At 44.5% G+C, this 27,625-nt stretch overlaps 1 protein-coding gene across 1 annotated transcript in view; it reads left to right on the plus strand.

Annotated features, from left to right (window-relative positions):
* TUBGCP5 (tubulin gamma complex component 5) overlaps positions 1-27,625 on the plus strand; it is a 326,919-nt gene that overhangs the window by 94,836 nt on the left and 204,458 nt on the right. Inside the window, exons 6-7 of the mRNA XM_069204290.1 lie at positions 3,144-3,279; positions 6,798-6,915. Coding sequence (XP_069060391.1) covers positions 3,144-3,279; positions 6,798-6,915 — 254 coding nt within the window. The remainder of the gene's footprint in view (positions 1-3,143; positions 3,280-6,797; positions 6,916-27,625) is intronic.

The raw sequence follows: 27,625 nt of genomic DNA on the forward strand, positions 1-27,625 counted from the left end.
AAGAGTACAGGAATGAGCTATTTATACCCCCTGACTCCTTTTATTGCTAGATGATAACTCCAATTTTCCATTGACGGTAGACAAGGAGGTTGCAAAATATATTACTTCCTGCATTTTGACTGGAGGAGAGGGATGATTCATTCCAGAGGGAAGGTGGTTAATTTGATAAGCTCTGAAGGATAGAGGAGGAGCCTCGCTGTTATCAGTCCTGTATTTTGAGACTATTTAGTTGCTGAAAGCTGTACACCACGTGAGGCACTGTCCGCCAATGGAGTGTGTTGAACTCTTCTAGGGTAGTGAAGGCGGTGTGTAGGAAGTTACCTTCTTTTCTTTACTTGGATGTGCCTCCGTTCAGTTCTGGATGCATGAGGCCCCACTAGGTAGGGCACAATGGACAAGAGTCCTGGTACAAAAGGTATCAGATGAGTGTATGAATTACTGATGCAGCCAAGTCAACGAAATATTCATGAAAAACGAGTATAAATCGTTGCTGTTTAAATGTCTACATTTGTTATACTACACACCAATGAGGCTTCACAGATTTAGGAATGAACTAGATAACTCCGGTAGGCAATGTGGCTAGATTTTTACATCTCTCCTGGAGTTTCCCATCAATACAGGACTGCTAGAGACATGTATATGAGCTTCTGGAGGTGGGATTTCTTCAGGCATGCAATTGACTCCAATCATAGTCCTGATGGCCTATCTTGTGGGAATACCTGTGACCCATAGAAAACTGGTTGCTATAGCATTGCGACTAATGAAACAAAAAGTAGCACTGGTTTTGAGCACCCATTGTGTAAGACTGAATGCACCTACTTTACTGCAGTGAAATTGGAGTGATATACTCTGAACATCTCTGCCCTGCTCACAAACGTCAAGATAGCTGGGACCTTTTGAGGTGCTACATGATCACCGTTTGAGGGAGTGCGGCCTTAACTCTCCATTGTATGTTGAGGAGCAAAACATTTCTAATTACTTGGTGGAAAAGATTAAAAGCGCAGCTTATTCTGAGCAAATACATAATCCAAAAACATGTGGATGTGTGTTTTCAGTCACAATATTTAGGCAGTACATGTATGGTTTAAACTCTTATTTTAGGTCTTGCTATTCTCTAATTAGTCTCTAACTATTGTTGACCAGGTTACAAAATAATAGGAAATGTAACACACAGAGTTGGACTAGAACCCCAAAAACAGAGCTTTTACAGACCTAGTACTTGCATAGATTATAATGGTGACTTGTAGAAGAAATAATTCATTTTAAGGTTACTGCACATGTCCATAACATCTCAAACAACTGCTTATTTGAAAAATCTCCTACGACCCTAGGTGCTCAGGAGAATTACAAGATAAATAAATCTTGCTGATGCCTGAACGTCAAAAGAATGACTGCAGGAGGTAAATCTTAGCAAGCATATCATTGAGGCTTCAACCCAGTTTGATATGCTTTCGAAAAAGGTAAACCCTGTTTTGTTTAGGCAGTCTTAGCTGTACTGGACTTTGGAGGAAGCACTTAGATGTACTTGAAGTTCAGAACATAAATCTCTGTAAGCAAATAGACTAAAGAAATGTGACACTGTAACAAAGTAATTTCCCTGGCTGTGCCAGATAACACCAGGTCAAAATGGAGTGAAATGGTAGTAAAAGCATGAGAGATCAATAAGAGGTGAGTGCAAGAGCAGCTGAGAATAATATCTGTAAAAAGGAACTATTTAACAACCTTTCTGAAAGTGTTTTTTTTTTTTAAAGTATTTGTGCTTAGAGCAGTAGGTAGGGCTTTCTAAACTCTTATTTACACATCCAAGAGTGGTTGAGCAATAGTGTACTGTTTTATGAATGGATGTAGTTCCAAAAGAAGAGTCTGTGCACTGCATACCGAGGCGTCAGAATTTATTAGCTTTTTGACAAGGAAAAACAGTATGCCAGAGTTGAAACCTTCGACTCTGTTGTGCAAGGTGAGAACGTCATTAGGTGAGGCCTGGCCTTTTGTATTTCCCTGAGTACTCCTTCAGTTGGGCTGATGACAGCCAGGTGTAAGAACTTCACACCTATTTGTGCTGCTGTTTTGGGTGTTCCAAGTTGAAGACTGCCCTGCTGTGAGAAGCATTACTTTACACAGAGGCTGTGTCTGGAGAATAACCTGGACGCACGTTTAAAAAAGAACCACCGTAAACTGGTTCTTCAGTTCAAGACAAAGATATGCTTCTCCTGTCTGCTAGTTGTGTATAAAAGAGGGACCCCACTTCCCACGTGATGTTCCAATTCTAAGTCCTCTCGGCCAAGGAAGTGAGTGCTAAACGCATAAGGCACAACAGAACTTAATGTCCCATGCTCTGCAAGTACTTAGGAATCTAGTCATTAAAGGACTGGATTGCTCAGTGGATGGTCCTAGTGATTTAAACGCTACACGGAAGATATACACATTCCAAAGAGTTGGGGTATTTTCATGGATGCCAGGATGAATGAATATTAAACATATTAATGAATCTGTAGAAACTACCACTGTTGGGCTTCTGTTATATGAAAGAAACTGACTTTACTGGGATATTTTTGAGCTGACTAAGAAATCACATGGAATATTAAGTAACACAAGTTTGGTTTAATACATCTGTCAGAAGAGGCGATGTTGGAGCCTACTTTACTGACATACAGGTTGTGTGAATACATTCCATAGAGTAATGAGCATTTGATTTACTTATTACAGGTAGATAACACTTTTCCAACTTAATTGTTTTAAAAGACCTTGGTGCAATATGAGAAAAGCCGAGGTTCATCACACTAGTTGGGCAGAATCTGCACTAGGACAAGTTAAACATTGTCATACTTTAGAGCTATCTTAATTTAACGATTTTGATGTTGTGGTCTTGTTTTGTGGTAGGGGTGCAGCATGGTACCATACCTGGTGTCTGCCGTGCCCATGGTGCGGCACTTGTAATTTAAAAAAAGATGCACAATAAAATAATATTTTTTGAAATAGCAAATGCCAAATATCCGTCACATGTACACAAGTTTTGTCTTGTATTTTTCTCTTCTGATTTTCTTCAAACCTTAAAGTGATATTGTGGCAAATGAGGGATATCATTTAGCAACAAAATGTCATGCCTGTTCCAAGTACATTAAGTTGTATTTTGATGTTCTTAGGAATGGTCTGATGCCAGTGAAGAAGAGGATGCTAATGATTCTCTGAGCAGAGAAGACTCTGGTATCCAAGTGGATGGAACTCCACAAGAGGACCATGATCAAAACAAGAAAACTGCTCCACATGTTTCATGGAAAGGTGCGGTCTTCAGATATCTTGTACATTTATTGCCTAGTTCATTGAAATGTAAAGACTTGTTGTGTAGATCTTGTCAAAGTGCATACTCACTGTCGAATCATTATGCTATTGGAAATTGTTATTCATCTGCCTTCTGAGATGCTCATTTAGATTTCTAAAGCACTAGAAGAAAGTGATAACACCAGCTGGAAGTTTGTCAACAGTCATAAAACCTGTTCCGGGAGCGCCTCTCCATCACTGACATGGATTCAGACTTCTAATAATAAGACTCAAACTTACTTGAGCACAGCTGTTAATACATTCATCGTCTCTCCCAGCTTCAGCAAGAGAGGCTGTGAAGCAAAATTAATACGCCCATCAACACTATCTTCCATAAAGCCCAGACTACAACTCTTTAATGTTCCTTTATTTATCTACTTGCCTCGGAGTCTCCTCCCCTATCCCTCTCACCATTGCTCCAACTACCTTCTCAATTTGGAACATTCTTCAGTGAATTGTATGCCCGCCTTTTCCCACCTCTAACCTCATACCCTCCAGCAACCCTCCTTATTCCAAGACAAGGTTATAAAGCCCTCACAGGATTTCTAAATTGAATCTACCTCCTTCCATTGACTCTGCAGAAACAATTGCTGCTTCCACACACATTTCCTCTCCCTTAACCAGACCTTGACAAATCCTAAAAATTTTACCAGACCTGTGGGTCTAGTAACTTGAATAATCTACTCAACCTAACTGTAATAGTCTTGACCCATAAACTGATGTGTGATCCTAGGTAAATATTTCATTTCATGCTTAATTTGTCTTCATTATCACATATACTAGAACGTTCAAATATGCGAGTTGAGTATGTCTGCAGTACAACAACATTATTATAATGAAGCAAATGTTTATTCAAGTAGTTCAAACAAAAAAAGAATCTAGCTCACATATAAGGTGCACAGGACTCCAGGCTTGCCTTTTAATTCATAAATAGCTTTATCATCAGGGCAGGAATGTTTATCAGTTCATGTTTAAAAATTCCATATATATATATATATATATATAAAACTAAAGTATGATGTGGTAGCACAGTGTCAGTTACATACAGCACGTTTTTTATTGAAATGACCTTTACCTTTCCCACTGATATGCGGTTGTACTGATAAAACTACATAGGGTACAAATTGGGTTCCATCTAATATTTATCTTTACTGCTGTTCTTTCTTGGATTATCTAGTTTTGTGACAGATTACACTAGTGAATGTTGTAGTAAAGACACCCATGTATGCCCATCTTTTTGTCAACTCTCAAGTCTCTTTTCTTGGTTGTCTTCACCTTTATTACACAGAACCAGTGGCATAACAAAACCTGAGGCCCTGCCCCTGCAAAGTACATGGAGGCCAGGGTGCTGTGCTGAGGGGGACCTCTGGAGTGTGGGGTCCCCTCCTCTGCACCATGGGGCTGTGAGGGCCTTTGTCACACCATTGCACAATACTTACCTCTGTGACATCTTCTAATAAAGTTATAGTCCTATATGCGTCCCTGACATATTCACTCTCTTAAACAGTGCTTTCAAAAAGCTGTTATTCTGCATTTAGGACCCAGCAGTGAGAATCATAGCTTGTGTACCATTTCTGTGATTAGCAGTGATCTGTCCTGATGCTGTAATCTGTCTACTTCAGTCCATATTTATTTCTGTATTTAAAATGACACAGTTCAAACGACTGTTAGCAGTAGTGAAACAGTTTGGATCCTATATACGATACAACATTGTTGATGGGTAACTGTTGCATTTCAATAACTGTTTGTTTTTCTTAGTACTGGCTTTGCATTTAGTTTGTATGTTATTTCGGATTTGTGCCACTGTCTAGAGTGAGCCTTCACTGCTTTCCTTTGTATCCCTTTAGTCCAGTTGGTCTAAAGGGAGTAACCTGGTTATCTAATTGAAATTCAGTAGTATTTATTGGAGGTTCCGGTCAACACTGGTTAATAATAGGACCATTTAGAGTACTACCCTGTAAACGTAGCCCAGAAGCCAAAAAAGGCCTCACATCCAGATGCCTACTTTATGATTGTCCTTCTCTCACATAAACTTCATCCAGACCTCAAACTGTGAGCAAGGCCTCTGCAATAGCTCCTGCTATGTCTGACTAATTGGTGAACTACCACATGACCACCCCTTACATGAGAGTTGGGATATTTATTCTACTTTGAACATACACCTCAAGTGCTCTTTATGATGCTGCAGCATTAAGCATGTGGTTTTCTTTCCACAGATGTTCCTTCTCGAATCCATTTGAGATAGAGAGACTGTAGTGGAGGTTACAATTGACAAACCAAGTTTGAACTTGCTTGTTCATTTCACTGAATTATGCTTTTGTTTCACATGAGGATTACCATTCATGAAGCTGTAAATCATTGCCTTGCATAGTCCTCTGTGCATCTTCCAACATTGTCCTGGTTTATCCTTGAGTGGAGTAAACAATGAGTTTTCAAGATACCAATCTTTTAAAAACAGAGTGAGACATTTCCCCTAGTGAAGAGCCCTTTTCCATCATATACGTCTAAAATTATTTGTATTGGAGCAGAATTAGGCTTCTTTTGTTAACATATGCAAATCTGGCCTCAAGGCAAGGTGCACTCACTGTCACTTTTATTTTTGATAGAAAAATGAGTTAACAGTATGCTCATCCTTAAAATAACTATATATACTTTTTGTACAAAGATTATCATTTTAGTTCTCAGCTAGCCTGACTGCTTACAGTTGGGTCATATTGTCTTGTAAATCAGGCTCAATTTCTTACAGTTTCCTTTCATGGTTCTGTTGCTCTGGCTAAAGTAGTTCCTCCATACTCTTGAGACCAAAATTACATCTAATAAGGAGGATGTTTTTCAAGTATGTGATTTGCATCAAATATATTTTTTGAAATGGACAATCCTCTCTTGGTTATCAGAGAGTTGCACCTAGAGAATCAAGACTTGCACTTCTTTGTGTGGACAGCACTCCTTTTTCTAAATTGTACATCTATACTGCTTGGGAATTAGTTCATATGTTCTGCAAGCATTCCTGCATTCGTTTTGAATCTTCAGCAGATGCGTAATTGATTCCTTGTGGCCCCAGAAACCCTATTAGTTAATGAATAGCTCATACAATCTAACTTTTTGGTTGTCACTTCTTTATACATTTTTTTTTACCTGCACGTGACTCTTTAGAAAAACATATGAAGTAAAAGAACTTGATGATATTTAAAGGTAGACCTTTGCCAAGGTATGTGTTCGGTAGTTTCACAAGCTATGCTCCACACCGCTTTTTTCAGAATTAAGTTTCATGCTGCCTTGTCCTGACTACTGAAAGAACTTAAAATGATGGCATTGAGGCTGGGGCTCTGTAGAAAATTAGTGTTCGGTATAAATGGTTACCTCTAAAAAAAAAAAAAAAAAAAAAAAACATTTTGTGTGCTTTGTTTTTAAACCGTTCATCTGTCATTTTGTCATTTTATCTAATTTTCTAATCCAACATATTTACACTTTTACTTTAGTGGGAGAGCCTGAAGCACGTAGCTGGCTGGAGCAGCATGTTGTTCTTCAATATTGGACTACCAAAGCTCCTAGATTCTCCCACAGTTTACATTTACACTCTAATTTAACAGCTATATGGTAAGAAGCCTGCGGTCACTGTGATAAAAGTACCATTCAGAAATATACTGTGAAAGGGCTATCTGATGATAATGTGTAATGTTTAAATGAGTGGGGGAACGTTTCAAAGTGCAACTTAAAACTAACAACACTATTTGCATCACATGATACATATGCACACTTGCATGCTTACACATAAACTGAGTAATAAATGGGATCCACAGACAAAGTAATCCATGCTGTGCAGATGTTGGATAGTGTGCAATAGAAACTGTCTCAATCCTTTATTTAGTTGTTTTGTTCATTGAACTCTAACTCCTCCAACACCTTTAAATCTTCAAATGTAATTTAAAAATTACAGATGCTTGTGTTTGGGCATGTGTGTCTGTGTTTGTATATAGACATATATTTATATTAAATACCTTTTTTGTGTATATATATATTATATAATCTCGGTCTCCACTAGTTAGGACCTACTTTTCAGAGGATTTAGGTATTTTGGTATGATAATAACGTTGGCGCTGTTTGACGAATCTAAATGAAACTTTCTAAACAAAATACTGATCTTCCTCAACTCCTTCCTAGAACAGGGTGATCTGTCAAGTGAGGGCAGACAAAAATGAGCAGCCCCAAAACTGAAATTCTCGATGCAATTTCCATTGGATTTTTGTGAAATAATGGAAATTGTTGAAATTGAGCGTGTGTCCTTAAGTGGTATCCACCCAGATAGGAAGCATGTACATATACAGCAGTTTTCAAGAGTCATGTTCCAGGTGCAAAACCCAAGCCATTCCTGAGAGGCTTCCTCTAGGGCAGATTGCACTTAAAAAAATTAATACAACTATGTATTTTTTTTTATTTCAAATTAAATATATTACATATTATTATACTCATTCATTGAGCAGAAAGCAGTGGTTTAAAACCCTATTTTGCACAGAAAACCATGAACGAAAATTATACTGCTCACTATGAATTTACATATTTTATCATCTTAACAGTAACTGAAAACCTTCACTCTTGTCAGGGCTACCAGGATGATGCGGCATAGAGGACTAAATTATGTGGCATGGCCATCTAACTTACTCTGCCCAAATGTGAATTATCCTGCACATTATCTAGCATTCAGTTTAGCTAGAATTGTGATTTCTTGAAATGATATGCCAAATCATTTTGAAAATCTGGTATATCAATAATTGCAGCTACAGAATCACATAAATCCACTGGTGCTCACCATTTTCCATTGTTGATAGTTTATTCACCAAACTTAAAACCTAAGGGTTTTATTTACAATCAGTGCCCACTGCTAGCTGCACTTTGAAGAAAACAGTTGTTTAAAACTACCACAAAATAAATATGTAATATAAAAATACATAATGAGAAGCATGAACAGTATGGACCTTTATGTTTTTGCTCAGTGTCAGGTCTTTAATGAAATTTTATACTCCGTTATATCCTGGTATACAGCAAAAAAGCTTCTTGAAAACACAAATACTTACATATCAATTCTCTTTTTATTGATCCCATAGTTAGAATCTCGATTCTAACATACGCCGCAATGGACTACAATGACTTTTGACATTGACACTTCCCTAACGCAGACCAAGTGCATCATTGACCTTGGTCTCATATTAATAATTGATAAAAAAAATAATTCGAACGCTATGGCTCATTAATGAAGTTCAATTTGAATACAAGCCTTGAGAAAGCCCCAGATTTCTAGGCACTGTAACACAGTGAAACACGTGTTGGCTGTACCAACCTGATATGAATAAAAAGCAGGATAATTGCCAAGAACTATGGGATCAAGCTGCCCATACCAGACAGACAGGAGGGACAGTTGCAGCATAGCGGACCATGAAGGGCATGAGGGAGGGTGTAGGCGCACAACAACAGACCAGATAAGGCAGGAGGGAGGGTATAGGGGCCTGCATGTGGAAAACTGAGGGTGGGGGTAAGGGGGCAGAGCAGGAGCAGCAAGCTGACTATGCAAGGCAGAAGGGATGGGCACTGGAAGCATAATATACCATGGATGGCAACAGTGAGACTTTAATGGGATATACACAGACAGCAGAGAGAAGGTGGGGGCGGTTCAGGGGCAGCAGCTGACCACACAGGGCATGTATGGCAGGCGGGAGGGTTAGTGGCAGCACAGTGGCCATGGTGGGCAAGAGGTAGGGTGCAGGGGCATGCACAAAGGACCACGGAGGACAGAAGGGAGGGGTAGGGGCTGGACACAGACAAGAGCGGGCAGGATAAGGGGCTTCAAAACAGACCACGCAGGGTAGCAGGAGGAGCAGTTGCAGCACAACAGAGCCTGGAGGGCGCAAGGGAGTGGCCTCAAAAAGGACCATGGATGACAGGAGGGAGGGGATAGAGGCATTGGATCTCAGAAAGGCAGGATGGAGGTGGCAGGGACGGGTGGCAGCCATCTGACATGCTAGGCAGGTGGGAGGGGCAGTGGCATCTCAACAGAACACTCAGAGTAGATAGGAGAGGCAGTGGCAGGTACACAGAACATGGTGGGCAAAAAGGAGGGAGCAGAGGCATGCACACAGACATTGTAGGGCAGAGGGAAGGAGTGTAGGGACAGCAAGCTGCACAGAGGCTAAGAAGGAGGGCAATGATGGGGCATAGAATTGGGCAAGGGAGCACAGGAGAAGTGGGCAGAGATACCAAGCAAAATGGGAAGACCTTGGCAGCCAATCGGACCATGCAGGGCAAGAAGGAGGGAGCTGGTGCATGGACTTGGACAACATAGGTTAGGGAGTAGGTGGATAGGGCAGCAAGCTAACTGATCAGGGCATGTGGGAAGGGCAGTGGTTCTAGATGCACTAGGAAGACCAGTTCTGACAGGTATCAGAGATTCCAAGTTCTTGGAGAAGGGTCACATCTTTATCATGATCTGACAGTTGTTCTGGTCTTCTTTCATGAGGTTATGAACAGATCAGCCAGGAAATTGAACAATGAACATCTTTCCCTGTTTCATGAACAGGAGTGCTTGTGTCATTGAAACCCTGGTTTCATAACCGCAGGTGAGACCTGTGGTAAATCTTGTTCCAAATATTTTAGAACAGACAATGCATATCATCTGGACTCGACCTCATGAAACTGATTGACAGATCATGATAATTATTTGACAGTCGTCAAGAAACAAAATATAGACCACTAGCTTTGGATCCTATTTTTTTAAGAGAATTAAAGGTCCCTGACTCACTCTTTGTGTATGCCTCCTTGAGGCCAAACAGTACCTCTTGATCTACTTCCTCAAATCCTACAGAAAAAAGAGCAAGAGAGTGGAAGCTGTTGGTAAAAACAAAAAGAAAACAGTGTACATCTTTGGTCACAGCCTTGAGGGTGGCAAGATCTACTGTGCTCTCATGCCAAGACAAAAGAGAATTGCGTAGCTCTCTGGTATGAGTTATTGATTGGGTTCCAGCAGAGAATTGAGACGACATTCGGAGAAGTACATCAGGAAGGAATGTTCATCTTAGATCAGTTGATAAGTGCTGCCAAGGTCTCTGCTAATGTGTGACACATAACTGTGTCATGGCATAGCTGTGAAGCAGAGTTTTTGGCTGCGACACACTTCTTTGACCACACAGGTGCAGAAAAATATTATGGCCAGGCGTTTTTCAGATTCTTCTGTCTTTGGAATGTGTACTTATGAAGAACTCCAGCCCATGATAACCAAGATAAAAATCATGAAATCGTATCATTTTTGGCAAAGGCAGCAGCACGTATTGTACCAGGAACAACAATCGCAGAAACGTTTTTTTCAGAGGCAGAAATGTCAGGAAAACGTACTCTCAGCAACCTCCTGCGGCCACGGGTAAGGACCCTCCATCAAATGATGATTTTATTTATGCTGCTTCTGCTAGGCAGCTAGTGTGGAGTGGGCATTTGAAACCATTTTCAGTCGTGGAAAAAGATAGACATTGGGTGCCAAATATTGCTAAATCTGGTTTTAGAATGAGATTCTGTTGTTCTCCAACTTCCAGTCTGATGAAGGTGCCGAATCCCCAACACATTTTTAGTAATGAGGTGGCAATTCTTCTTGGCAGAATAGTTTGGATAAGACGTCCCCATGTTGCAGACAAACAAAGGAATTAACTTTTTGTCTTTAGGTGCTTCAGAAAAAGTGCGAAAGCCTAGAGTTGGTGGTTTCAAAAGGGGGACGGAGGAGAGACAATAACTGACTCAGTGTGCCATTCACTCTAGTATGGTGGTGCAAGGAGTTAATTACAGGCAATCCTGTTTCAGAAGCCTTCCACTTCGGTGTTACTTGTCATAGATCCATTCCTGAAAGGCTCAGGAGCTCCCGATGGGAGTCATATTTCCTCAGGGCAGATAGCCTCCAACAGATTTGTATCACAGCAACATGCTCGCTTCTCATCTGGGTCTAAAGTCTTTCCTGCTGTCTATCTCTGCAATCACAATACTAATTCTTGCTCCCAACATTTTTCTGGATCATTCTATCCTGTCCGAAAGATCACTTTGTAAATTAAATGTTAAAAGGGATCTGATATATTTCATGGATAAAAGCATATCGGTTAGATAGTGCAAAGGATTATTCATAAATTATGGTTCTGTCCCCATGGGGTTGGCGTCTACAAAATAAACTATAAGTAGTGGGTAATTCCTTGCTCAATCATTGGCAGCCAAAGGTTTAAGCTCAAGGTTTGTGGCAAAGTAGCTACTGCTGCTCTTATGTACGTTTTGAAAATGCCAGATATTTGGACAGCAGCCACCAGGACATTGGTACACACCTTTTCTAACCATTACTGTATATAGATTGAGTTCAGAAAATATACACTAGTAGGTCAGGCTTCATTTTTAGTTTGCTCAGTGATGTTTTTAAATCTTTGCCCAGCCCTTGATCACCCTCCTTTAGATTTTGGTGTAATTTAGCTTGTTACTCTTTTCTAATTCTTGTGGGTGTTAGAGATAACCCCTTGACAAAGAAGGAAAAAAATGCTTACCTTCAATCCCAGGTCTTTGCCATGGCTGTTATCTCTTAATGTGCAAACAGACCGCTTGACGCAGTTTCCAAGGCCCTTCGGGAAAATACAATAAAGGCAGTGATCTATCTTCCTGCTTTATTTCTTCATAAAGAACTGCTTCATTGACCGAGTACTGCATGATGGAAAGGCTGGCAGCCTCTGGATTTACTTAAAGGTACAATATCTAATTTGTACAGTGTGTGCCAAACCTATTAGATGTTAATTTATTTTGGGGGTTTTAAAAAAGGGTCTAGTACACTACTGTTATCAGACAAATGTATTATCAGTTTGGCTGATTGAATTTACTTTTTGAAACTGAAAGAGGAGATCATTTAGACTTTGTTCCCTCTTGTAGCCACTTTTCTTTGTTCAAACATTTATTTGAAAAAGCAATGTTCTTGGGATCCCACATAAGAAAGATGTTCTGCTATATTTGAGTTCAGAGTGAATACTTTGACAGATAACATAGAGGCAGGAAGATACCCGAAGACTCCGAGATTGCTGAAGAATAGAATTTGCCTTCTGGAATGGCAGGGAAAGGTGCTTCTTCCAGAGGAAACTGCACTGTTTCCTCTTGGGATCAGTGCATGGTTATAACTGGAATGGGGATATGTGATGGAAAAATAACATTGTTCCCGTCATTCACCATCAAGGGCTTTGACACTAAGGAGGTATGCTAAGTGGGATGCTCTCCTCAGAGAAGGGTTATACATTCTAAGATGCTGGTACGATGTTAACCTCTTAAACATGTGTTCAGCGCTTGTACTGTCTTTAGTTCTGAATTTCATTGAGCTTATTATGGGCATTTTTTTCATGGTAGCTATCACAGGAGCTATGATGCCAAGTCTCATGAAACAAGTACATACCACCAGAACAAGATTCTCTGTTCCTCAGAATTAATCCAGAGACTGACTCAATGATAGTGGATGTAGCAAGGAAAAGGCATTATTCTCTGCTATCTTCAGTTCCATCTGATAAGGCGAGAATGAGATCAGACTAATATGGCTCTTAGCTACTGCTAAATCTGCCTGCTCAGCATTAATGGGTTGCAGTGTGAAGTCATGCAGTTTGCAGGTAAGCTCTGTAAGGACATGCACTAAGATTAGTCACGTAACTTGCATCTACACTAAGTGGATTAGTCCCAAGTCATCGATCTTGCCCATATTTATTTTACAGTATGAGGTGCTCCTGTTAAGCATTAATTGATTTTTGTGTGCCTTATTCAACTCCATAGCAGTACTGGATACACTACTCGGATGGAAACCATATTCATTTGCCTGTAGCTGGAAGACAGGTACATAAAGGCCTCAACTTACAAGGAGACACATCAATATTTTATAACATAAGGTTTCTCTTCTGGAACAAACATGAGGCCTCATAACAAGTACCCTAAGTGTACTCCAATTTCTGTCTAGCCCCTAAATGTTCTGGGAGAGACTTTTAAACAACCGAAAGACAAACTTTTCTCTTGGAGGGAAGATAGCTTTCTATCATTTCAAAGTGACACACTTAAGAAGACCTAGAATTAAAGAGTGCTTCTGATCTATTTCTCAACTGTGCTCTATGCCATCTGACTCATTCATAGAGAAATATTCATCAGTGCTAAGAAAATCTGTGGATCCTGTCTTTTTGTGTTCAAGAGCAAAATGTTACTCCGACTATGAATTGTTTTCCATTATCATACAATCCCAAAATAATCTCTGTTTCATCATCTCCTATCATAGCTCATTGTCACTGATGCATCACTTATGAGTCCTGCTGGATCTTCTGAAGAAGTAAGGTACTTCGTTGCACATCTTCCTTCATTTGGAATAACCCAGTCTTCATTCCAACAGATTATTCCACCACACTGTACCATTTTACCAAGCAGAAGGAACAAACACCTGCCAGGCGTCAAAGTAGAAGGAAACAATCTCAGCCGATTGTTTCAGGAGAGCCATGAAAAGGTCTTTATCATCAAAAGTGCTGCTTGACATTAGAAATTGAGGAGTTCCACAACTGGACCTCCTCACACCTTCAACAGCAGATTCACTGAATTTGCATCCTGAATCTGTGAGCTTGGGAGGAATTGCATTTACTTTTTATTCACCTATTCAGGGCAATTTATCCATGCATGCCATCTGATACCATTGATCTCAGCAGTACTAAGCAATCTAACTTGCTGAAAAGCCAAGACTATTCTGAAGCACCAGAATGACAATTAAAATATTTGTTACCAGATCTCCTTCACTTGTTGGGGAGGCTATGTCAGAGCTTATCTGCTCTCTAGGCCCAACTGTCATATTCTCCACACCAGCCTGCCATTCTTGACACTTGAATGACCTGCACAAATGTAAAAGCAATCCTAAAGAAGTGAAGAACCTTTCCACCAAATCAGCCAATGTGTTTAAGTAAGGGATGTTCCGCATATTTGTTTACACAGGAAATAATCAATACGCTAGGAAGCAGTGTTCTCACTCCTGTTTTGTTCTTACTTGAAAAATTAAAAAACATTTTTTTAATTTTCTTTATCCATTTCATTTTGATTGGTGCCTCAGTGAACTCCTTTTCTGAGAAATCAAATGCCAGTGGCAAGGGAGGGAAAAATACAAGGTTGTCCTTGGCCTTGTGCCCCATTCATGGCCTTTGCTGTTGGCCTGCAGGGCTTTGTGGAGGGCTGATTTTGTATATCCTGCACTTGCCTTCTGTAGCTGCACAAACACTGATCACCCAAAATTTTCTGCCTCGGAGCATTGCCATGTAACAGTGTTTCTCTGCCCTCTTCACTAGAGCATCATATGCAGTCCTTGGAGTAGGATTCTGTGTAGCTGTTCCAGAGTCTAGTATAATCAGTAATTAACAAATAGTGCATATGCCTAATACGTGCTTTCACTAGCAAGGACTGTATTTTCATATTAATTTTAGACCATTTAGCTTCTGAAAATTGAGGTTTACCTCTGAAAAGTGTTTCTCTCTAATTTTATTTTAGGGGTTCTCAGAAGTCATTGAGTCTTGTTTACACCCCTGTGATAAACCCTTTGTGGAGTTTCTGCTAAATGACCATTTCCAAAACATTGAGATGGGTATAAATGCAATTTTGACAATGTAGATATGTAGAAAATCTACACTTGATTGTAAGACTGAATGCATCCTTAAGTAGAGAAAAGGGGGGAAATCTGTCTGGCCTATTTCCTAGTTCTCCTCCGGCTCAAGCAGTCTCTATTTTAGATTGACAGCGAGTACCTAAATTCCTATATAAAGCAAAGCAGTCCATTTCTTTAACTTCCTCATCTACTCTCAATAACTCTGAAAAACTGCACAGCTGGTTTTGAACTCTTAGCTTCTTGGGCTGTCATGAGCTTTTAAACTCCGAAGCTTAAATGAAGGGACCAGGATCTCCCAAAATCTCATACATAAAGGTATAGTTTAATTGATAGTTTGGCAAGTAGAAAATCTGCTAAAGAATCTCGACCAGGGAACCTAAATAAAATGTCTGAGATCCGAAGCCTGACTGCATGTTAATTTAATACATAGATTGCACTGAGACCTCAAGGACTACCTAAGCGAAAACAATCTTATTGTATTTTTTTTCTCCAAGAAACAGACCAGTGTCTGAAACAGTACAAACCTTTAAGGGAGATTTATAATGCCAACACCCAAGATTATAAGATGGCACCAGGTCTAAAAATACTTTTGTCTTAGTCAACAGCATTTTCTTCTTTAATCATTACTAGGGCTTCCCGTTTTATGATATATATATATATATATATATATATATATATTTTTACATTTCCATCTGTATTTTGCTTATTTGTTTTTATGGCAATCTTATTTCTCATATATCCATATTTATTTTGTTTTGTGAATAAATTAATTCGGCACCCTGTATAGTTCCACATTTATTTAACCAATAAATGTGCAATCCTACTTTGATGCCTGTCGGGTTAAAACACAATAAAGAGCCAAATAAAATAAAACAAATACCTCTGTGAAAGTTTTTAAACCTCTACTACAAATAAACGAAGAGTTATGCATTGATCCTAACAATTTTTTAACTCCACATGATGTCAATTTCCTCAGCTTCTGGCCTAGAAGCCAGGAATACCAGCATGGAGAATCACTCAAAAAATGCAGAATTTGTTGTCTTAATCTTTCTGTAAAAATCAGTAAAAACTGAAAACTAGGAGCCTTAATCATTACATAGGGTCCCATTATCTGAAATTTAAATCATCAGATATGTATTTTCTGACCCCTTTCTGTACCACCAGCCACCTAACCCATGAGAATTGCAAGGCTGCCTTCTTTCTGTGTGTAGTGACATAGTCCACAATGTACTGAGTTTGACTAAGTTATTAGCCAAAATTTGCAGCCTTTTGCATTTCTGATTTTTGTTTTTGTTTTTCTTTGTTTTATATATTTGTGTATTGATTTTACAAGACGTGTTAAACAACAACCAAAACATACAAATTTATTGAAACCCAGCAGGCATCAATAGAGCAAATCCTATCTGGTCTCTTTCTACCCCTCTCTACCCCTACTCAGAAGAATAGGCGGCTCACATTTTACGTTCCTTACCCCCTCAACGCCCTAGATACCCCAGCATTTCAGTTCCTTCCCCCATTCTCTCCTACCCCAGAACCAGTGGCAGGTTCCCTCCCCATCCAGTGCCCCATATTTTCTTGTAATTGTGCATACCCCATTCTTTTCCTTACTCTACACAGTTTCATCCCTTCCCACCACAATCTTAACCTCGGGCATTGTGGAATACCTCCGTGTCTAGCAATGTCTCTCTTTGCCACAGTGTAGCACAGGTTAACAATAGCTTGGTGTAGAAAGAGACCTCAGGTCAGCCCAAATCCCCAACAGCACCTGTGGTGCAGGCAGAACAAGGATACCCCTGCGACCTCCCCCAAGTATGCCATTGCACCCTCCTAAAGGGGTTTAAGGTTCAGGCAGTCTCGCAGCATATGAAGGAAGATACTTCTTTGTCTGCACCGCCGGAGACAGTGATTGTCTGTAGCCCAGGCTATTTTGTATAACAAAACTCTGGTATAGTATGTCCTTTGTAGGATTTTAACTTGGATGTGACGGAAATGGGAACTGTAACGCCTCCCACCAGTCCTCATCCTTGAAATCCCACCTCTGACTGCCATCCTTCCCTTGATCGTTTTAGCTCCCCCTGCGTATTCCTTACCAATGTCACATATGAGAGGGAGATGGCCCTGCTGTCCAAATGGCCTTTCAACAGCCAAAGCTTTAGTGGTGAATCCTCCTTAATTTCCTCGTCCCTAGAAATCCTGGCCTCTTAAGTGTGCCTTAAATGTAGGTATTTAAATATTTGAGAGGCAACCATGTCATATTCTGCCTAAAAATGTGTAAATGGGACCATTTCACACAGACTCCAGAGAGGAGAGGCCAATCGTATCCCATTTCTTAAAACCTGGCATGCCCAGTACAGAGCGAAGCTGTGTGCCCACCCACAGCGGGGTACATGGTGTCAGCTGCCAGTCCCTCCATCTCTTTGTAAGCTTATGCCAGACAGTGACAACCATGGCAGCGGATGGGGGCATATCATGCGCTATCCGCCTCCTGTACAACATGTGCATGATACCCCTCTCTCCCAGTCTCTCTCTGTGCATCCGGAATGCAGGGTCCTCCAATGGGTCATACACCCATTTGTTGCCAACCTGCACCTGTGCAGCCTCATGGTATTTCTGGACATCCAGGAGCACAGTAGCCCCCTCAACCACTGACCTGCGCAGCATGGACATCCCAATCTGTGTAGGGCCACCCATCCAGAGGAATGACGGCAGCATGGCATCTGTGGCCCAGAAAAATGCATCCAGGAGTGCAAAGAGGCTATTATGCAATATATATGTAAAACTCGTTAGCGTAATCATTTTGAACGTGGCTGACCTCCCCAGAAGCGATATTGGCAGGGCCTTCCAAAGTTTTATGCCCCACTCCAATCTCAGCAGCAGGGGACCACATAGTACATATAATGCATGGTACCCACCCTTGAGACCCCTAGGCCCAGGTATTTAAAGCCCAGGGGTTCCACCTTTAGTGGCAATGATCGTTTTGTTCCTTGCTGACCATCCCCCAGTCTGATAGATCAGGGACTTCTCCCAATTAATTCTGAGCCCTGAGCAAGTAAACCCGTGAAATGTCCCCCACCTGCCGCAATAATGCATCCGGGTTTACTGTATAAAGTAGTGTATCATCTGCATATAGCAAGATCTGGTCCTCCCGCGAGTCGCTTCTGCGCCAGTGTCACACCTGAACATCCACCCTAACCCACTTCGCCAGTGCCTCTATTACAATGGTGAATAGCATCGGTGAGAGGGGGCAGCCCTGTTGTGTACACCTCCAGATGAGAAAATCTTGAGAGAGAACCCCATTCACAGTCACCCTGGCCTGAGGTAGCACATTCAGGAAGTGGATCCAGTTCAAATATTGAGGCCCTAGGCCCATTTTTGCTGTAATAACAAACAAAAAGGGCCAGTGAATGGAATCCAAAGCCTTATACTCATGCAGATACACCACAGCCAAGGGGGTCTCCAGCCTCTCAGCTGCCGCTATACCGTTGTCTAGGCAGCGTAGGTTTAGGTTAGTCGACCTATGGGGGATGAACCGATTTTGGTCCAGGTAAATATGGCAATGCAGTCTATTTGCTAGGGCTTTTCCAAAACGTTGGCATCCGCTTACAAGAGAGAGATTGATCTATATGAGTTACACTACTTGTTTGGCTTACCCGCCTCGGGGTTCACTACTCCACTAGATGTGCACAGGTCTCTCAGCAGCACCCACACTTGCTACGCTCAAAGATACATCTTCTGCAAGAGCCCAGCAATTTTTCCTGCCATCCTTAAAACATTTTTTTTTTTTTTTAAATACTCTGCCAGAAGGCCGTTAGGACCCGGAGTCCTCCATGCATGTAGCTGTGCAAACGCCAGGAGAAGTTTCTCCAGCGTGACTTGAGCCTCTAATTTTAAAGCTGTCGTCCCCCAGCATGCTCCAAGGGCATTCCATTGGAAATTACTCCACTTCTGACCCAGAGACCTCACAATGCCCTCCTAAAAAGTCCCCATGTAGTTGCCCATTTTATCTGTGATGTCATCACTTCCGGTCACCTTCTGCTTCTGCTTGCCAATTTGCACACGTTTAACCTCTTCTGTGAACAAAGAACAATATTCCTCCGATTTGGTCAAGATTCTCACCCTTTTAGTGTTAGATGGCGCTAGTTTATAGTCTGACTTCCGGTCCTTAATTTCCAGTTCTAACTGGCGGTGAGCCTGCTCCCTCTTTTCCCCTACCTCATCAGTGATGATGACCCTCCAAAGAGTGGCCTTTTCAGCCTCCATCAGACCAGTGCATCTGACTCCACTGCAACTTCCTTAAAATAAAGCTCTGTGGGTTTGTCTAGGTGGTTCACTACTTCCTCTTTCATCATGGGCCTTGACACCATCCTTCATTCCGTCCTACCTTTTGGTTTATTAGTCGTAATAATCCGTGGGGAGTGATCTGAAATTCCCCACACCTAAAACTCTCCTTCCACAAACCTATGTAAAGCCGGCAGGGGCATCAAAAAGTAGTCTAGGCGCAATTGGGTTTTGTTTGCACCATAGTAAAAAGAGTATCTCCTATACACCCCATGCAGTGACCGCCAAATGTCTCCCAACCCCATGGCCTGCACGTGAAGGTTATGGGACTGCAGAAGGTGGGACCTATTCATTTGTTGCTGCGTCGTTGAAGTCCCTTCCGATGATAGTCTGCATCTGTGGGAGTTTCCACAGTACTTGACACAAGAGCTGCAGAGATGCCGCCTGCAGACCAGCGCTGGGGACAGGGGGGCATACATACTAATCAGCACTATGAATTCCCCCTCCCACATGCCTATTAGTATTGTTTAGCAACTGCAATCGTCTAACTGCATCTGTGTCACTTGAAAGGGGAGGGACTTTCTCACCAATATCACTACCCCTCTGGATCCTGTAGTGTAAACCGAGTGACCCACTACTACATAACCACCCCGTCCCAGGGGGCAAAGTTAGACCCCTTCAGGTGTTTTTCTTGGAGGAACACCACATCCTCACTGTAGCAGATAAGGGCCTTTGTCACCATCCCCCTCTTAATCATGCTGCCCAGCCTCTTAACATTTCAGCGATTTGAGGCTACTTTGGTACCTTATGCCCCATAGTAGCCCTGAACCATTTCTTGTTTTAGTTTTCTTTAATCCTATCGAGGGAGTCATCATATTAAAACCTAACCAGGTATTTCTTAGACAGTTTTATTCTGTTTCCTTTACTTTTGCATATATCAGTCTACCCCACCTCACATATTTAGGACTTCCTCACTCTTACACCTGTCATCGTACAGCAAAGTAAAAATCTCTGCTAAACTAACCCTTTGTGGGGCCCATAGGGCATTGCAGCACCGGCCCTACCAGGAGAACGCCCGATTATGAAGGATGAAATGCCCTTGGGATTTGTGAGGACAACAAGAAACAATCTTTAGGATTCCCACTGCTGGCTTCATCCACTGCTCTGTTCTTTCTTTCTGATAGGAACAGTACCTCCATTGTTTGAATTAAAGTTTTTGGAGCCTAGATACTGGACCTTCATTGGCTCCTAGTCCCCACTCTCTCTTATTTATTTTGAATGCAAGCAAAAAGCACATGAACTACAATAATAACCCAACTCCATCCTACCCTACCATGCCATGCTGTGGTCTTAAAACTGTCCGCCACTCCAATGCTTGCTTTGTCCATCGCCCAATGCACTCAGAAATACAGAGTAAGGTCATATTCAACAGTGCAGGCAATAGAGCAAATCACCATGGTCCCTTGAGCCACCCAGTTTTGTAAGATATCAATCACATTCTCCCTCCAGTGGCCACCGTCTCCCCATTTTCTCTCAGATCCACCATTGCCCAGCACCCCCAGTCCAAACACCCATTATCAAACCAGTTACACAATCTTTCCTGAGGTAATTGCGATGATCTGCGAGGTGGCTGTGTGGGGGTCCAAGTTCACCATCTGCATCACAGACCCAGTTCTGCTCTGATGACTATAACCCCCCCCGCTCCACCATCAACGCCTCCCACTTGTTAGTGGTTTCCAGGGAAGTTCTCTGTTGGAGGTCCACCGCAACCCTTGCTCCATTTTTGCTCCTGCCATCTCGGCACCTAAAACTGCTCCTTCTTCTCCAATGGGTGGTACTCTTGCCTTTCCAGCTAGTGTCAGATGGCATCTGACGCCCTAAAAAAGTTAATCTTGTTCTGATCCACCATTCTAAGCTTCACCGGAAGCAGGAGGGTTTACGTGACTGCCCAGAAAGATTCCCTTTGACGTTGGAATACTGCTGTGTAGTCAGGGTGGATATTCACCCGCGCACCTTCCGGCAGTCGGTTGGTATCCATCTGAAGATCTTCCGTAGGAGTCTGGGGGTGTGGAAGCAGGTGGAGGCGACGGAGTTGATCTGTCTGGTCATGGTGAGGGTTGAGTCGAGGATGACTCTGAGGTTTTCTGCGTGGTCAGTAGGGGTGGGGTGCCTACCGACTGTTGAGGGCCACCAGGAGCCGTCCCTGGCTGATGGGGATGGGCCCAGGATGAGGATCTTGGTTTTGTCAGAGTTCAGCTTGAGGCAGCTCTCCCCTTATCCAGGTGGCGACTGCTTCCATCCCATCCCTGAAATTCTTTTTGGCTGTTGAGGTGTTTTCGGTCAGGGAAATGATCAGCTGGGTGTCATCAGCATAGGAGACAGTTTTCATACGAGTGGGATCATGTAGCTGTTGAACAGCGTGGGGCTCAACGATGATCCTTGGGTTACTCTACAGCTGATGTTGGTGGGTTCTGACAGGTGTGGTGGGAGCCTGACTTTGCGTGTTCTTCTTGTCAGGAAGAAGCGCATCCATTGGAGGGCCTTGCTACATATGCCTGCTGCGTGGAGTCTGATGCATAGTGTGCGGTTAGACACTGTATCGCAAGGTGACTGAAAGATCAAGTAGGATGAGGGCTGCTTTTTCTCCATGGTTGAGTAGGGGGCGGATGTCATCTATGACGGCGAGCAGGGCAGTTTCGGTACTGTGGTTAGTTCTGAATCCTGATTGGGAGACGTCCAGGATGTTATTGTCCTCCATGTTTTGGCGTGTGTTGATTGCTTTCTCTGCAACCTTGGCTGGGAAGGGCAGCAGCGAGATGGGGCGGTAGTTCTTTAGGTCTGTTGGGTTAGCTGTGGGTTTTTTCAGAAGTGGGCGGACCTTGACGTGCTTCCAGTCCTCAGGGTAGGTTGCTGATTCTAGGGAGCAGTTGATGGTCTTGCAGAGTTTAGGTGCGATCGAGGCGCTGGCCTTGTTGAAGATGTAGTGTGGACAGGGGTCGGTCGGGCCTCCAGAGTTGTTGCTGCTCCTGATGGAGAGGGTCTCATCCATCGTGAGTGGGGTCTAGGCATGCAGGAGTAGTGTGGGTTTGGCGGATCCTGGTAAGAGTGTTGTTGGTGATCTCAGATAGTCTTGGGAACCCAAACTGTCGTAGATGTCTTTGATTCTTCAAGTGGAAGAAGATGGCCAGTCTGTCGCAGTGATCCTGAGATGGAGGGAGCACTTCTGCACTCTAGATTCTCTGGGACCGCCACCACTCTAGCTTTATTACGTCAGGTGTGGCCCTCAAAATCATTTGGTTTGTCTGCCAGCCTGGCCACCTCTCACTCCAACGCCTGTAGGGCGGAACAGTTCTCTGTCCCTTTTTAACAGGTCTGGGCTACAGTGCTTTCAGTCTCTGTTACTCTGTCTGCCAGTTTTTTGTGGTCTTGTAGGGGAGGGAATAGCACCCTGCAATTTCAACACTGGACAGCCATGGCCTCCAGCCCTCAACTCCGTGCCTCAGATCTGAACGCCGCCAGGTCCAGGTAAATGGGGGAAATGGGTGCACACCATCTGGGCCAGCATCCCAAACTCTCTACAAGGGGGGGCCACTGGGTGAAGGCGCAGTGCATTGTGCTGCCACTCCCTGTCAACTTCTGGCACCAACCAGCACCGTAGTTGTAGTCCAGGACAGTCGGGGTGACTGTGATTCTCCCGGTGGCCGCGCTGATTCCCCCGACAGCACTTAGGGTCACCAGGGGCAGCCGCAATCCGATAGCCTTGTGGCCACTCCTACTGCCTGTGCTGTCCTCGAGGTGTGCTCCCTGTGAGCACCGCGCTCAACAAGGGTTCCGGTTCCCAGTGTTCCCAAAAAGCAGCCAGGTGTTCGGGGGATTACCTATCCAGCCCCAGCATCTTTCCATGTTTTCTTCTTGGACAGGGAGATAGAAAGTCTCCTGCAATAGGTTGATCTTGCTGATGGTGTTTGGCCAGCAGATTTGGAAGATTTTTCTCAGACAGGTATTGATGAAGGTCTGGACTTTGTTGGGAGATTCTTACACGTTCATCCGCCCCACCATAGTGGCAGAGGAGTTTCCAAAAGGTTTCTCTGTTCACGCTGTTGAATTCCTTCTCATAGTTGATGAAGTTGACATAGAGGGAGGAGTTCCATTCTGTCAACTGCTCAATGGTGATGCGCAGTGTTGCAATTTGGTCTGCACAGTATCTAATCAATCAATCAATCAATCAATCAATCAATCAAGGCATTTATAGAGCGCGCTACTCACCCGTGAGGGTTTCAAGGCGCTAGGGGGGGGGGATTTTTACTGCAGCTCAAAGAGCCAGGTCTTTAGGTGTCTCCTGAATGCGAGGTGGTTCTGGGTGGTTCTCTGGTGAACGGGGAGGGAGTTCCATGTCTTGGCTGCCAGATAGGAGAAGGATTTGCCTCCAGCAGTGGTTTTGCGGATGCGAGGGGGCGGTGGCGAGAGCGAGGCTGGCGGAGCGGAGCTGACGGGTGGGCGTGTAGAACGAGAGGCGTCTGTTGAGGTATTCGGGGCCCTTATTGTGGAGGGCTTTGTGTGCGTGGGTGAGGAGCCTGAAGGTGATCCTCTTGTTGACGGGTAGCCAGTGTAGGTGCTTCAGGTGGGCGGATATGTGGCTGTGGCGCGGTATGTCGAGGATGAGACGTGCGGAGGCGTTCTGTATTCGTTGGAGATGATTCTGTAGCTTGGTGGTGGTTCCTGCGTATAGGATGTTTCCGTAGTCCAGTCGGCTTATGACGAGGGCGTGGGTAACGGATTTCCTAGTGTCGGTGGGTATCCAGCGGAAGATCTTTCAGAGCATACGGAGGGTGTAGAAGCAGGCGGACGAGACGGCGTTGACTTGCTTGGTCATGGTGGGGAGGGGGTCCAGGATGAATCCGAGATTGCGAGCGTGGTCAGAGGGGGTTGGTGCGTTGCCCAGAGCCGTGGGCCACCATGAGTCGCTCCAGGCGGACGGGGAGTGTCCGAGGATGAGGACCTGCGTCTTGTCAGAGTTCAGCTTCAGGCGGCTGAGCTTCATCCATTCTGCAAAGTCCTTCATTCCATCATGGAGGTTGGCTTTAGCGGTGTCTGGGTCTTTGGTGAGGGAGAGTATCAGCTCTGTGTCGTTGGCGTAGGAAATGATGTTGATGTTGTGTTTGCGAGCGATGTTCGCGAGGGGGCTCATGTATATATTGAAGAGTGTAGGGCTGAGCGAAGAGCCTTGTGGAACACCGCAGAGGATCTTGGTGGGTTCTGAGCGGAAGGGCGGGAGGTAGACTCTTTGGGTTCGGTCAGAAAGGAACGAGATGATCCAGTTTAGGGCCTGACCTTGGATTCCAGTGGAGCTGAGGCGGGTTATTAGGGTGCAATGGCATACGGTGTCGAATGCAGCCGAGAGGTCCAGTAGGATGTTCTGATGTCATCGGTGACTGCGATGAGGGCGGTTTCCGTGCTGTGGTTGGTGCGAAAGCCCGATTGGGAGGGGTCGAGCAGGTTGTTGTCCTTGAGGAAGTTGGTCAGTTGTTTGTTGACGGCCTTCTCGATGACCTTGGCCGGGAAGGGTAGAAGAGAGATGGGGCGGAAGTTCTTCATATCGTTGGGGTCAGCCGTGGGCTTTTTCAGGAGAGCGTTGACTTCCGCGTGTTTCCAGTTTTCGAGGAAGGTGGCAGATGCGAACGAGCTGTTGATGATGCTTTGGAGATAGGGGCGATGATGGCGTCGGCTTTGTTGAAGATGTGATGGGGACATGGGTCCGATGGGGAGCCGGAGTGGATAGTGTTCATGGTGATTTTGGTCTCTTCGGTGCTGACAGGGGTCCAGGCGTTGAGGGTAGTGGCTGGAGCTGTAGGTTCAGTGGTGGGTGGCGAGGTTTGGGGTCCGAAGCTGTCGTGTAGGTCGGAGATCTTTCGATGGAAGAAATTGGCGAGGGAGTTGCAGAGTTCTTGTGAGGGCGTGATGGTGTTTGAGCTGGCGTTGGGGTTAGAGAGCTCTCTGACAATGTTGAAGAGTTCCTTGCTGTTGTGGGTGTTGTTGTCAAGTCTCTCTTTGAAAGATGTCCTTTTGGTGGAGCGGATCAGCTGGTGGTGTTCGCGGGTGGCGGCCTTGAGGGCTGACATGTTTTCTGCGGTGTGTTCTTTGCACCAGGTTTATTCGGGGGAACAGCAGGATTTCTTGGATTCCTTGAGGGCTTCAGTGAACCACGCAGGTTTCCTGATGTTGGTCTCTCTTGGGTGGTTCCTGAGAGGGGCGAGGTCGTCGGCGCAGTTGGTGATCCACTGAGTGAGGCTGAGGGCTGCGGTGTTGGCATTGGTGGTGATGGCTGGTTGGTTGCGGTTTAGAGTTGCGAGTAGCTGTTCTGTGGAGATTTTGTTCCAGGGTCTGCGGGGGATTTGTTGTGTGCGGAGGTGGTGGGTCTCACGTTTGAAGGTGAAGTGGGCGCATCTGTGGTCGGTCCAGAGTAGTTCAGAGGAGTGGCTGAAGGATATGTGGTTGCTGGTGGAGAAGATGGGGTCGAGCGTGTGGCCCGCGGAGTGGGTGGGGGTGTTCATCAGTTGCTTGAGTCCGATGCTGGCGAGGTTGTCGAGCAGGGTGGCGGTGTTGGTGTCGTTGTTCTTCTCCAGGTGGAAGTTTAGTTCCCCGAGGAGGATGTAGTCTAGTGAGGCTAGGGCGTGCGGGGTGATGAAGTCGGTGATAGATTCGCTGAAAAGGGCGCGTGGGCCAGGGGTCCTGTAGACGAGAGTACCTCTGAGGGTGGTCCTGGGGTTGGTGTGGATCTGGAAGTGCATGTGTTCGGCGGCGAGGAGGGGGTCTTCGGTGGAGGTCGTGATGTTGATGGAGTTTTTGTAGCTGATGGCGATTCCTCCCCTGATTTGTTTGGCGCGGTCTTTCCGGGCAATCTTATAGCCTTCGGGGATGGCAGTGGCGATGTCAGGAGCTGAGGAGGCGTTCATCCAGGTTTCTGTGACGAAGGCAACGTCAGGAGTCGTGGTGTCCAGGAGGTCCCATAGCTCGATGGCGTGCCTGTGGATGGAGCGTGTGTTGAGGAGGATACACTTAAGGTGGTTGTTGGTGTGCCGGCGGGTGGAGGGATTGCAGGCTCGGTGGAAGGTGTACTTGCAGGCTTGACAGGCGAAGGGTCCATGAGTGCGTTTGGGGCTGGCCTGGTAGCAGTTGGCGGTTTGCCTGGGGTAGAGAGCTTGGAGGGAGGCGGCGTCGTATCTGAGATGGGGGGTTTGGGTGCGGTGGGGTCCAGGGGTTCTGGCGCTGGGCGCGGTCCTGGGCGGATGGGCGCAGACAGGCTTACCTTTGGCGCGCCAGCGGCATGGCTGCCATAAGAGGGAAGGGGGGGAGGGGTCAGCTGGGGGGCGGGAGGCGGGAGGGAGGGCGGCGAATGGGCGCGGGGCGGGGCGGTACGGGGGCGGTGGCAGGAAAACGGGGGAGCGGGAGGCGGGAGGGCACCTAGAGGGAAAAACGGCTAAAGAAAGGAAATCAAGAAGAGAGGCATGAGGGGCGGAAAAGATGGAGATGGAGCAAGTCAGTAAGAGAGAGAAGAGAGATAAGAGGGAGAAACGGAATGGAAGGAAGAATCACAAGGGTAAATCAAGGGGAAGAAGGAATCAGGAGAGAAAGAGAAGCGAGATGGAAGGAAGAATCACGAGGGTAAATCAAGGTGAGGAGGAAGTCAGGAGAGAAAGGCCACAGGATGAGAAGGGCAGCTATCTATTGATGTGTAAGCTAGGTTACTGGTCTCGCAGCTGAGCAGTAACTTGTTCTTTTTTTTTCCTGCTCAGTGTGACTCCTTTGAACACTTTGCCCGGTGCTGATAGAGTTATCCGTCTGTAGTTTGCACAGTTACTCAGGTCACCTTTCTTGGGGATCTCAATGAGATATCCCTCCTTCCAATCTTATGGAACCTTTTCCTCTTCCTGGATCCTTCTAAACATGGGTTAGAGCATGTCTACTGATGTTTCAATGTCTGCCTTCAGTCCCTCTGGAGGAATGTTGTCAGGTCCTGCTGCCTTCCAATTTCTCAGATGTTTGATGGCTCGCCGTACTTCTTTCTGGGTTGGTCTGCTGTAGTCTGTTGACAAGTCTATGTTAGCTGGCTGTGTGTCTGGTGGAGACTGCAGCAGTGGCTGATTCAACAGTTCTTGAGCACATCTTCAGTAATAGGAAGGGCCATGCCTGAATGTTCAAGTGACGTGCAATGCCAAGTTCTTTAGCGCTAACATCATGACATGTTGCCCAGGGAGCTTACAAGCATCATAAGTCTTCTACCACTCAGCCCTTTATTACCAGCGTACATAGCAGAACTCTGAGATGGTTGGTTGTTAAGGGAGTTGCTGCCAGGAACCACTATAAATCAAC

This window comes from Pleurodeles waltl, chromosome 8, assembly GCF_031143425.1.
Source record: "Pleurodeles waltl isolate 20211129_DDA chromosome 8, aPleWal1.hap1.20221129, whole genome shotgun sequence".
Classification (NCBI taxonomy): domain Eukaryota; kingdom Metazoa; phylum Chordata; class Amphibia; order Caudata; family Salamandridae; genus Pleurodeles; species Pleurodeles waltl.